The sequence below is a fragment of the Simochromis diagramma genome, unplaced genomic scaffold, assembly GCF_900408965.1.
Source record: "Simochromis diagramma unplaced genomic scaffold, fSimDia1.1 OVJJ01000816.1, whole genome shotgun sequence".
NCBI lineage: Eukaryota > Metazoa > Chordata > Actinopteri > Cichliformes > Cichlidae > Simochromis > Simochromis diagramma.
Window position 1 is genome coordinate 17,358,270 of NW_024386908.1, and position 13,247 is coordinate 17,371,516.

At 41.8% G+C, this 13,247-nt stretch overlaps 1 protein-coding gene and 1 long non-coding RNA gene across 2 annotated transcripts in view; both read left to right on the plus strand.

Annotated features, from left to right (window-relative positions):
• Positions 1 to 13,247, plus strand: part of usp6nl (USP6 N-terminal like) — a 64,728-nt gene that overhangs the window by 25,096 nt on the left and 26,385 nt on the right. Inside the window, exons 3-5 of the mRNA XM_040036062.1 lie at positions 5,906 to 5,985; positions 7,774 to 7,813; positions 10,047 to 10,127. Coding sequence (XP_039891996.1) covers positions 5,906 to 5,985; positions 7,774 to 7,813; positions 10,047 to 10,127 — 201 coding nt within the window. The remainder of the gene's footprint in view (positions 1 to 5,905; positions 5,986 to 7,773; positions 7,814 to 10,046; positions 10,128 to 13,247) is intronic.
• LOC120735953 lies at positions 119 to 2,105 on the plus strand. Its single transcript, XR_005696389.1, has 2 exons — positions 119 to 1,578; positions 1,661 to 2,105. It is a non-coding gene; the product is annotated as an uncharacterized LOC120735953 (long non-coding RNA).

A 13,247-nucleotide genomic window follows, 5' to 3' on the forward strand; every position in this document is an offset into this window, starting at 1 on the left:
AAGGAAAGGACGTTGCCTAATAATTATGCACACCTGATATAGGGTGTTGATGTCATTAGACCACACCCCTTCTCATTACAGAGATGCACATCACCTAATATGCTTAATTGGTAGTAGGCTTTCTAGCCTATACAGCTTGGAGTAGGACAACATGCATGAAGAGGATGATGTGGACAAAATACTCATTTGCCTAATAATTCTGCACTCCCTGTAGAGCTGCATGGGTCGAGTCTAAACCCAAGCATCACAATTTGAATTATGTCAAAGTCACTCAGTCACCCTCAGCTTCCAACACATGAAGTTAAGGAACAGACTGTTCACTTCCTGCCTGTTATATCCAACACTTCTGACAGGTACGTCACCTAAGTCATGTCACCTGTCAGTGGGTTCTCTGTCCTTTCCCCTCATAAAAAAGCCCACTGAAAGCTCCGATATGTCCCCATGCTGCTTGTTTTTTCACAGAGACTTAAAAAAAACATGCGCTGCAGCATATTATCTAACAATGTCCAGAAACATGTCAGACTTTTATGAATCAGTATGAAGTATGTTAAATATCACTGAAGAAATGTTGCTTTTACTCAAAATCCTCAGTTCTCTTGTGGTTGGACTGTATGTACGCGCTCCCGTCCTGAGTGACGCCTCTGCTACCAAGCACGGCGCTATCAGTTGGACCAGCCCACCATGCTCGGTTTGTAAATTAGCCTTTTTAATTTAGTCCAGCAGGCTGCATAATAAGGCTGCCTCATTAAGAGCGAAGAGACCATGGAGAGCGGAGATGATGGAGGTGTGTGTGCGCGTGCGCACGTGTGTGTGTGTGTGCGTCTGTGTGTGGCAGAATGAGGCACAATCGGAGCTAAATCAGTGTCATTGTCACTGTTGGGGATGGGAGGAGTTTAATAGAGTCTGCTATCACGCTGGCCACAAACACTTGTCGTCTCACGTCACCTGGTGTAAATTTGTGGTTATTAAATATGACTTTTGTCTTTGTGGAATGTGCAGAAGTGACTGATTTTGTTTCCAAATGACACATCTGCTCAGGCCTGACTGCTGCTGCTGATTGCAGAAGGATGGAGCCTATTTTTTATGTTGGGTGGCTGCATAACTCGTTTTTTTTCCCCCAGGTCTCTCATAAGTTTTCTTCACTCACCACATTTCAGTTTTGTTCAAGAAAAGTCTGTGTGACCCTCAAGCTTCACTAATAATTTTGGGTGTTAGCCAAGAACAAGATTGTGGGCGAGGGGGTCGGATTTGGAAGGGACTCAGAGCTGGATTGGTCTCGACAAGAGCCAGCTGAGGTGTTTTGGGCATGTCCCATTGGGAGGATGCTGCAGGGCACACTGGGGAGAGGGTGGATGGATGGATAATTGGCGTTAAAGTCCTTCCCTGGTTTGATATTTATGAAATCAGTGCCCAACAATCCAATCAGCCAAACGCTAATAAAATGTCTTAAAATGTATTTATTTTTTCCGTAAATATATAGGTTTATATGACAGAAAAAATCTCAATATTTCCCTTTTTTTTTTTAATTTAACAGTTGTGTTCTCTGGAGCATGAATTTTATTCAAACAGTTTGAGAAAGTAAGTCAAGTTCTCACAGGGAGATATAAATGAGACGGCGAAGGTGTGAAATACACCTCAGAACAGGCAGGCAGCTGAACAGTCAGAGGTGAAATGACGAGCCTGATTTAATTTCACCCTGAAACTGACACAGAAATGATGATGATGTAGAGTTTGCGACTCTGTGGATACTCACAGAGCGAGGGGAGAGAACGACACACAGAGATCTTCTGATTCCCCTGAAGCGCTCCTCAATGTTTGACTTATCTATTTCAAGGGTGAGTTTCTGTTTGTGCTGAGGGAGCGGTGCAAAAACTGGGTGGGAGCAGAGGGAGGAGACGATTTTTGAAATATTTCACCTCGACATCTGGATGTCAGGCCGACCTGTTAACCACTCACAGCCTTCTCAGGGCTTCGCAAAGCATTTGGCAACCTCCAACAGGCTTTAGCACCAGAGACGTAGGAGAGAGGGGCATGACAATAGAGATCTATAATAGAGTTCTGTGACAATCAGAAGCTTAGTCAGTAAACGTAGACTGTTGTACTGACAAACAGCAGCGGTACATGTACTGTAATTTGCATACAGGCAGCAGAAGTGTAAGCTGACGGTGAAATGGTTCTTTAATCTTATTTTGCAACAGAAAAATGCTTTATTCATAACTATATATATATATATATATATATATATATTAGGGGTGCAACGATACACAAAATTCACGGTTCGGTTCGGTTCGATACTTTGGTGTCACGGTTCGATATTTTTTCGATACAAAAAAAATGTTCATGCCTTTTTAATTTGTCATTTATTAAAATTATAAATATATATTTTAACTCAAAAGTACAGTTTTTAAATTTAACCCTAACCCTTGTGCGTGTTTTTTTTATTTTGACAGCGAATGCGCACCTGCGGACCACTTATGTGCAGCCCTGGCCATATTGCAGCCACAGAAATTCTTTTGTCCATGAAACCATAAAGCTGCACTTTCTTTTTGCCTCATAGTCTGATTTGTCATAACTTCTCCGTTTTGTGGTAAGCTTTTCTTTGGCTGTCACTTCTTCACCCTGACCTGTCTTATTTGGCTCAGCAGAACTAAAATATATATCGTGCTGCTTTTACACACGCACTCACATAAGCTCGGCGATTCTCTGCGCGATCAACCTCTCACATGTTTAAGCTGTGGGAGATTTCACTTGTCATGTTTGCATAGTAAGCTAACGATTAATAAGACGATGTCAGAGGAATTGGTGCGCAAATTATCATCACTCACAGATCAGTGCTGTCGCTCTCTATACACAGTTCGCACGATTGCAAAGTGAAAGCAAAAAAACAAGCGCAAATTCAAACGCGATTACAATATGTCACATATTGACAGTGGCTCACCGATGCCAATGACATAATTACCCAGCTACATTTCTGAAAGAATGCAAAAGCATTGACATATATTTTTCCTTCCTACAATAGCCCAACGGGCAGGGAAGAGATAGATTTTGGTAGCCCGACTGAAAAAATCGCTAGCTCCAGGACGTCGAGCTAGCGATATTGCAAGCCCTGTATCTGATTGAGGAATCACTCATCTTTGGAAAAGAGAGTTTATTACAGAGAAATGTCTCTTTCCAAAATAAAAGCTATACTATCCGCTTCTTCTGGGCTATATTCTCAGCAGCATAAGGAGAATCATGTGCTAACAGCTGTCTAAATGACTCGGCTAAAGTTAGTAGCATGCTTGTTGTTTTTGTCTTTGCACTAGGATGATGTCGGCGTAAATGTGCAGTCATATTCGTTGTGTTCCCATTAGTGCTTTCAGGTTGATCTCGTTGAAATGACCTTAACGCCACAACACGGCAAATCTCCGTTAACGAGCTACCGCCGATCGCCCCGTGCATGGGGCTAGACGGCCAACACGTTAACGAGCTAACTGCGCTAACACACTAGTTCCCACCCATGTAATTGAGCATTGCATGGCACATCCAACATACTGTTTTACTTTAGTCCATGACTCGCTTACCTTCAGGGTCATACGTCACATGAAAACCAAAATAATTCCAAACGCCAGATCTGAATGTTGCAAGGTGAGCTTAACTTCTGTCTTGCTAGCTTGCCCTGCGCTCTTCCTTCTGACTATGCTGTCTGTGTTGAGCGCTCAGTGGATCTGCGCTCGACAGTGCAGCCTAGGCGGAGTAGTCGAACGCAGATTCACTGAGCGCTCAACACAGACAGCATCGTCAGAAGGAAAGTTGATAAAATAAATTACAAATGTTGTATTGTTCGATACATATGCGTACCGAACCGAAAGCACTGTATCGAACGGTTCAATATCGATACGAGTATCGTTGCAACCCTAATATATATATATATATATATATATATATATATATATATATATATATATATATATATATATATATATATATATATATATATATTGCATTTTATTGAAAATAGTCTATAGAGCCAAAAGGTCAATTTGGTTAAAATAATAAACCAACTTTGCTGATTCCTGTTTTCCTGTCGTTTGAGCAGCTGACAGCTCAAAAAATTGTTTTGCATACTCCCCTTCTGAAATAAGTTTTGGCCTCTAGATTTTTAACAACAAACATATTTAACATGTAGACTCAATAAAATGAAGTTGGAAGAAAACATAATGTTTATTACTTTTTTTGTCTTTCACATTGCTGGGCGCTTGCTTGCTGAACAGCACAGAGGCACAGAAAGAGCTCTACTTTTCACTCAGCTCTTCAAAAGAAAATCACTTTAGGCTGAAATGTCTGACTAAAGTCAGGTGTTTAAGTTTGTATCGTAGATATTTCCCATAAAAGCACTCCTTTCTTGTTGGACTCTAGTAGAGAAGCTTTGCATGATTCACAGTCCAAAATAATCCTTGTTTATCTTATGCTGGAGATTCTTTTCCTCAGCTCAGCCATTGTCCAAAGCAAGCTGTTTTAGCTCCTCCTCCTTTAATCCTTCTTGGTTTATTGGTCTTAACATTTTGATCAGTGACAGGTGAAGTGACTATCACTGAGTACCCCTGCATCGAGGCACCTGTTAGTGGGTGGGATATATTTGTAAGGAACTAAACTTAGTCCTCAAAGTTGCTGTTAGAAGCAGGTTTCCCACCATGTGGATGTTACTTTGACACATACCACCAACCTGAGCACTTTTGCAGAGCATTTACACCGTTTCATGGACCGGTACTCCCTGATGGCTGTGGCCTCTTTCAGCAGGAGTGGTTTTGACTTTGCCTCCAGACTGCCCAGTTCTCAATCCAGTCGAGCATCTGTGGGATGTGCTGTCAGATCCCACGCCACACCTTCAGGGGTCTTTGGAGAGTCCATGCCTCGATGGGTTAATATTAGGCAGGTGGTCATAATGTTATCTCTGATCGGTGTGCATGATTCAGATTTTGTGATAAAATTGAGTAAAAGAACTAGAATGTATGTAGTGAAATCAGAAAAAAACGTTGGTCCTTCATACATACATGAAGTTGAAGCAAACTTGGAAGAAAGTTTTCTCAGCATCAGTGGGGACTAGCGTACTGTTTAGTATTTATGGTCGTAGTTCTCCTGGATTTGAGGTCATTGCTAAGATTTGCTAAGCTGAGATGAATGATGTATTTGGCTGAGCCAATCCTTTATCTCACTGTGAATGTAAAACAGCTTTAACAGTTTCAAAGAGATGGTTCGGAAGAAGGAAGCTTGTGTGCAGATCAACAAAGGCCGCTTCATCCCTCCTCAAATCAACGAAATATCCAACATTTCAGACATTTGTACCTTTATTTTCTGACCTTTTTGTGCTTCCATCACTCATTTTTCTCACACATTGTCTCTCTGATATTCTCTTTATAACACTTCCTCACACACTCTGCCTTTGGGTTTCCTATTTCACTGACGGTCGAGTGGTTTTTAGGACGCCTCGAGTCAGATGGTGACGCAGGTGGACGTCTGGCTGTTCATTTCACACCTGTTAATCGCTGGTCACACACAAACACACACTCACACCGACGCACTTTCTCAAGGGCGCCAGAGTCGAAGCCCCCACATGTAATCTAGCAGCCAATCAAAACACTATCCTCTCCCCCTGAAGAACGTGGGTGGCATGTAATTTGGAGCTCCATCAGAAGCCAGTGTTCAGTTTATTTCACTGAACAGCAGGCATCAGTCAAACAAACTAGGATACCAGTTACTTTGCAGATTAACTGATTTATTGTTTTTTCTATAAAGAATCACAAAATCCTCAGAAACGGGGCATCCTCAGAAGGTCAAAGGTCATCTTGATTTTTGATGGCCAATTTAGAAAGGCAGAAATTCACCAATCCGAATTTTTTTCCCCTTTCTCTCTTCTTTGTTCCAGGGAAAAGACGCCCCCGTGGACCCCTGGGAGGACAGTAACTTCCGTCTGTACAAAGTTGTCGACCGCTTTGGCTTCGTCCAGTAAGCTCTCGCACACATACATCCTATAATCAGGCCTAATAACTACATTAGTAAACTTCAAAGCCCAGTCTACCACGCTGAAGGGAGAAAGAAAGCGAGCAGCAGCTGTCCAGACGGGTGTTGCTGAGAGATGAGTGTGTCTGTGGCTTGAGCCGGGCTGGTCAGAGGCTGTGAGGCTCTTAAACACCACTGTGCTAGAGTGTTTTATATATAGGCTGGCACATGCAGCTTGGTTGGCCACAATCACAGAGCATCAGCGTGAGGATAGAGTGGTACGATCCAACGAGACATAGGAGGAGGAGGGTGCTGGAGTAAAGAAACTTCGGGGTTATACGATTGGTTAAAACCGGGACAGGAGTATGCTGAGGTCAAGGTCACTGACTGGGCAGGAGAAAACGAAGCCCATGGAGGGTGTTTTGAATTGGGCAGACAGTTGGCGCTGGAGAAAACGGCGTGACCTCTGAGTAGTTTTAAGGTTAGAGAATCTGTGTGGGCAGAACCACCAGAACAAGACTAGATGTGAAGTTTCCGTCTCTCCCAAGGCTCTTTTTCCAAAAGTTGGGTTACTTCAGTAAAGTATAAATGCTGGTGTCATGTTCAGAGTCAATCTGAAGCACGAACTGTATGTGTAGATGTTATGTAGTCATGGTTTAAAAAAAATAAGCTAACTATCGCATTAAAGCAGGAAGCAAACAGCAGACTGTTTAAGTCTGTGATTTGTCAGCATATCCATCTACCTTGGCCTGTCAGACTTCTCATCTCACCTCATCGTTTGCTCTGTTCATAACTACTATGAACCGTGTCATGATGAAATGTTACTATGGGCTGTAATGAACTGTTTACACAACCTATGGGTTGTGATTTAGTGGACTGCCTTTCCTATAAACAATACAGCAAATGTGGTGGATTTTTTTAAATTATTTCAAAGGTTAGATAATATTTGATGAAAGAACCAAAATAGTTGGCGACTGGTCCAGACAGCAAGGAAATTGCATCTGGTAAACTAGCTAGAGAAGCATAGCATTAGGTTTAATCTTATGTAGCTTGTCTTTAACAGCGCTAGCTGTAACATTTTCAGCCACTAACTGTTCTGCATTGGTTAGATCTCTAAAAGACGTGTTTAGAATGGAAGCCACCATACAGGGCTATTAGTCTGTACATGTAGAAATGATAAAAAGTTGTCCTGGTTAATACTGGGTTAACGCTGGTTTAAAAGTAAAGGTTTTAGTAGATATTGGTTCATGCATTTTTTCCTTCCCATTGTCGCCAACTGCTCGCTCATAGGGGATTGTGTGATTGTTGGGGATTTTTCTGTATTATTGTCGGGTCATTACCTTACAATGTAAACCAAATTGAGGCAACGATGGGCGAGGTGTCATCCTTTCCTCACAAAGTAAAGCAGATATACGGCTGAACTGGAAGCTCCTGCATAATTCGAAACAAGACTCTGAGCAGAAGTGACCAAGGGGTCGAGGCATGGTAAGAGTGGTTTCAACAGGAGCTGAAACCAGATTATTCTCCAGTGACTAACTTCTGATAAACAGACACAAGATTAAGGAATGTCCAATCTGTTATTTCCTGTTTGTGCGACCACTGACATATGTGATGTTCCCTCCTACTGATAACAGTCAGGGAGTGAGATGAACTCTTTAAAAAAAAGTATTTTCTGGAAGGAAAATATATCAACTATGATTCATAACTAAAAACTTGGAGGTTAAGAGACTTAAGATCTCATTCCTCCAGCTGTTTTCCTTACTAATTTCTTCTGCTTTCCTCTCCTTTCTTTAGTGAGACTGAACTTCCATCCTACGACTCGGTGGAGGAAAAGGTGAGAGGTGTTGCTTCTCGTTGTTTTTAAACAAATCCATCTGTGCAGCTTTGGGGTATTTTTATAATAAAAAAAAGAGCTACTTCTCAGCTACGCAAATCAGAAAATTACATTTCATGTTCCTGCTTTCACTTCCCCTGCATTAGGAAAACCCTGAGAATGTAATAAGATAGACCGGTTTGGTTTGAGATTGAAGCACGGGACACAGGAAACCCTTTGTTGTAGTTCTTGCTTAGTGTTGCGTGACTGCCCCAGAGGTAAAAAAGAAAGATCTGGGTCGATCCTAATAGAAATGGGAAGTCTACACATGGGTTAGTAAGGTGCTGGGCCACCTTGGCAATGATCTCAAAGTCTGTTGAATTCGACCTGACGGATGAACATTATTCTCCCAAAAGATATTCCCTCAGTTGGTGTTGGGTGTAGAGAAAGCTGCTTGATCAACCAGAATCTCCCAGTTGGTGTTCATCTGGTTGACATGGGTCCCTGAGCCTTGTGTTTCACACCCCTGCTCAAAGATTACAAACAGTGTTGTGTAATTCATGAAATGCTACCTGCAGATACCCAAGAGACAAGAGTCCCAGATTAGCGCAGTGACTCGATGTATTATTTGTATCTTAGTGCAGATGAGCAGTTACCTGTTGGTTCAAAGATGTTTGGATGTGACCCCGGCAGACGGCCGGGCCTTCCTCTCCCGGTTAACAAGTGAGGCAGAATGCAAGCTGCATGGTTCATGCATTCATCTGCTGCGTCAGAGCGAACTGCTGTAAAAGCGCTTGAGCAGAACGATGCGTAACTGCGTTCTGCACAGGCGTGTGGACGCAAGCCTGCAAGATCTACAGCTGCCCGTCTGCATCATTCATTTAACCAGAGTTAACCATTTAACCATAGTTTCAAATCCCAAGATCGTGATCAGTGGTTTCATACAACTCCTAAACACACATTGTTTGTATTGCCATTAGACTAGACTCAATTTTTCTGCCTTTTAGATATTAGATTTTTTCCTAACATTTAAATGAGGAGTAAATTAATTTCCAGGAATATGCCGAATTTAGAAACGTACAGTCTGCGTTAGGAGGGGAATTTGGAGGGGAACTTTTTGGTTTGACTGCCAGTAGACTCTGGTTTACATCCCACTGGAGAAGATTTGGTTTGGCATGAAGTACAACAAAATGACGAGTTTGGAGAGATAAAAACTGTGTTGGTAATGCCATTGGGCACCTTTTCTTTTAACAATGCCAGCAGCTTTGGTAGAACTTTATTTATTAAAAACCTGGAAATGTTAATAGGCTGAGATGAGAGGATCCAACCCATGGCAAGAAAAAAATCAGAGCCCCTCACTACAGGGGCCACATGCTCAGCTTTTTACTTTAGCATGTCACCTGTCTGCAGGTTCAAGGGGAAGGAAACTCCATCCATAATTTTACCAACAATTAAAACAAAGCCAGCTTCCAAACAGATTCCTCAGTCTCTGAAATATTCCCACTCAGCACACCACTAAAGCAGAGCAATAATCTTCATCCTTCATCCTCAGTGTTGTTCAAGAAAACAAAGGAGTGTACCAGCCTTGGGTTTTTTATTCTTTAAAATCAGTTCCTCTGCTCACACCAGAGGCAGTTAACATGTAGTCCCTGTCAGCTGTTTCAGTATATCGTATATACTGTATATTTGTTCCTTTAGTGTTTGCCTAAAAATAGAAACTCTTTCTAGTCACGTCCAACACCTCAGAGTATCCTCATGTTCTTTGTTACATAAGGATACTCTGAGGTGTTGGACGTACAGTCAAATGGAAAGCAGTTTTCTATGCAACTACAGGGAAAAATTTAGTTTTTAATTTCAAAATGCCATACTGAAGAAAAACAAATTTATCAAAATGAAATGAATAAAACACTTAAACAAACAAGTGACTTATTTGGGATAGTAAAAGCCCAATTTCTAATCCCAAAGCTGTGAGAACAAAACTTACTGAAATTCTGATTTTAAATGATAAATATGCTTTGTTTTGATGTAAAAACTGGTTCTTTCACGAATGCTTGTGTTCATGAAATGTGCAAAAGTCGAACAAGACAAACCAGCATCTGCAGAAGGCTTTAATTAGAGCATCTGAACAGCTCCAAACGCCTTTGAACATACAAAATAATGACCTGCATGTTGTTCTCTTCTCACTGTGGTTCCCAGTGGACCCGAGTGTAGCTGCAGGGGAAACTAATTAATGTTTTCATTCTTGTTTCTGCAGCAAAAACACACGGAGGTGGAGAGGACCACCAAATGGCTGAAGATGCTGAAGAACTGGGATAAATACAAGAACAGTGAGAAGGTGATTCTCCTTTTGACAGCACTGATTTCATTATGAGCAGGAGCGCGTGGCACCCTGCTGTCCACAGCTGTCCTGAACACAGATACAAAGACCATAAATTGGCCTTAATTGATGCAGTTCTAGCCTGACACGTGTAGAACATGAGCACAATGTGGCTTCTGAGATTGTTACTTTGCTATTAATAGCTGCTTTAATAGTAGTGCGTGTCCGCGGGGGCCGTCGATTCGCCAGCCGCTAGACGGTGTCGCAAGAGATGATTGGCAGGCGCTCGCCCTCTGCCACAGCTGCACAAACACTGAGCTGCAGTCGATGGGCTGAAGGCTTCTATTGAAGCATCTGAGGCTGGATTTAAAACCTGCAAAGTTAAATCAGTCATACGTGACATGATCAAAAAGTTCTGGCATGTAAATAAATATGAATGAGTAAATAAATAAAATGAATTCCTGATTTAAATTGTCTGTCGGTTAAACTCATCTTCTTCTGCACATCAAAACTAGGGACGCGTACGGCTCGTCTAGTAGACAATCAGTCATCACTATTGTTCATCTGACCATTTTACATTTTAATGGATCCCCAAATGTTCTTGAGAAGAATAAAACACTTAATGTGAGGGACTGCACAGTTAAGCAGCATTTAAACAGGGCGGGAGTATGTAATAGGGTCTGTTCGTTTGTCTGTCTGTTTGTCGGCAGTCTAGTCAGTTTTCAAGATATCTTGTTCAAATTTGTGTCATGGTAGCAAGAACAGCTCAGGCTGATTTAATTATGGTGAAAATCGGGTCGACATCAAGTTCAAAGTCAGACCAGATGTGAAAAACTAGAAATCTCAAGTTTTTACAGCCTGTAGAAGCCAGAGTTTTCAGCCAGATCTGCTCCAATGATATGGTTAAAGATTGTAAAATACAGCATTTTAGTATGTAATTCTTCAAGGTCAAAGGTCAGATATCACCATGTTGTCATAAATGCAGGCTGATTTCACCGTATTGTTAATAAAGCCCTTTTGGGGCGAGTTGGGCTCTTATTCGCTAGTTCAGACGGCTTCCAGTGCAGCTGTTTTTAGACCCTTCCAAAGAAGTCTCCTTCTAAACTCTTACTTTGCGATTTCGTCTTCGGCTTGTCCAAATGGCAAGCATCAGCTTTGGTTTCAAACTGACCTGAACTTCATTGTTGGCTGTAACCGAGTAGTTTCAGGGGTTTACAGCTGAAGAGTCCAAACTTCTCTGAGTAGATGAGGAGCATTCACAGGTTTGTACACTGGGAATTTGTCTTTGTGTTGCACTACAGACGTCTGAAGCCAACGAGAGTGGCTGCGTCCATGTGTTAGACTGTTTAGGGTCTGGACTTTCCCAGAAAGATCTTGAGCCCCGTTCTAATAAAAGTCAGGTTTGTTCTTTTAAAGTTTCTAAGAGAACTTTTTGGCCAACATATGGTGAGAGGAATTCAGTAAAACCTCCTTCTGAAAATCTGCGTTCTTTTTAGATAATTTATGGTCGGTGTAAAAGGTTTTTGTGAGTTTTCTGATCAGAATGAAAATATTGCTTTATTTAACCTAAACATTCACCATTGTAACTGTATATTTGTAGAAAATAAAAGTAAACATAATATGTCCTCTTTAATACAGCAACGTCCAGAGTTTTCCACATTAGAAACCAACAGGCTGCTTTACTGCACTCGGTCATTTCATCTTTAAATATAAAAACAGTCTTCTGTGCAGCTTCAAAATGACCAGGAATGATAAAGTAACACACATCAAATCCACCCTTAAATATCTGAGCCACATTCCAGCATTTATCTTCCCGAGCTAATGTAAGTCCACTTCTGCCCTCTGCTGCAGTCCGGCTGATACAGAGGAGCTGAATGTCTCTGGAGGACAGCTAGAGGGGGGCAGGTATCAGCTATGGCTGTCTTCATTGGTGCCTTCTAAGGTCCAGGTTGTTTTGTGGTGTTCCCCGCAGTGCTTCATTTGTATGCATGAATTCAGCAGGGATTACTGAGGTGTGTTGGGCCTTTGAAATGCACTCACTGCTGGCACTAAGAGTGCTCTTAGGCTCCTTTTTTTTTACTCTCCTTCTGCTTCTTTTTTGGTTTTGCCTCCCTTTTATTTCAAAGCCATTTTCAAGTCGAGTTACAGCCAAGGACGCAGAGAGAACATTTAGCTCGATCCATCACATCACTCAACATCGCCTCCTCCGCTTCCCTCTTCCATCCTTTCTTTCTTCATCTCAGCTTCAGGGATATTTCTTTTGCCTTTGTCAGTCAGCAGCGTGCCGTCAGCTCGGCGAGGAAAGGGGTCACGCTCAATATACCTCTTATTTTATTTCCATACTTGCCAACTGCTGTGAGAACATTTAGCCCGCAGTTTGAAAGTATGAGAGCAGATGTAAGACAGTCATAAGCTCCCCTTGAGCCACCCCCACCAGCCACACAAGACCAATCCTCCTTACGGTTATTGTGTTTAGCATTATAGTAATTATACCGCAGCAAATGAAAGCTTGTACAGTTCTGAAATCTTGGCTTCTAAGACTATAGCTGTGCCCCAGTCCAGTACTTCACAGTAACTGCTTGGTCACCACAGGAAGTGGTGTTCTTCAGAAAAGCTGTGGTGGAAGTGGAATCTTGAGGATGTTTGTGGTTGTGTTTGGGAATATGATGAGGAATTGTAAAACAGCTAATATGATGGCTTCGTTCGGCAGCTGGGAGACTTTATTAATATCCAACAGCAGTCACTCAGGTGTGGGTCCAGACAAAGAGGCTCCATCAAGGAGCCGGTGTTAAATGTGAAGCCAATTACTGTAATTCCCGGACTACAGAGCGCACCTGATTAAAAGCCGCATGCTCTAATTTTAGAAAGAAAATCAATTTTGTACTTTGTACAAAATCCACCGCACCGGATTTTAAGCCGTATGCGTTTCACTTGTAATATGAGATATTTACACAGAAATATTACACGTGAGGATTTTTAACGTTTAATTTAATCCGTAAGGTAACATAAACGTTATGGTAACATACAAAAATACATACTGCAAATGCTTTTTTTCCTCGAACAGCGCCGGTAACACGGCTACCTTTAAGTATACGTATGTATCAGTAACACACATACGTTGCTTATGTTTTTTTACGG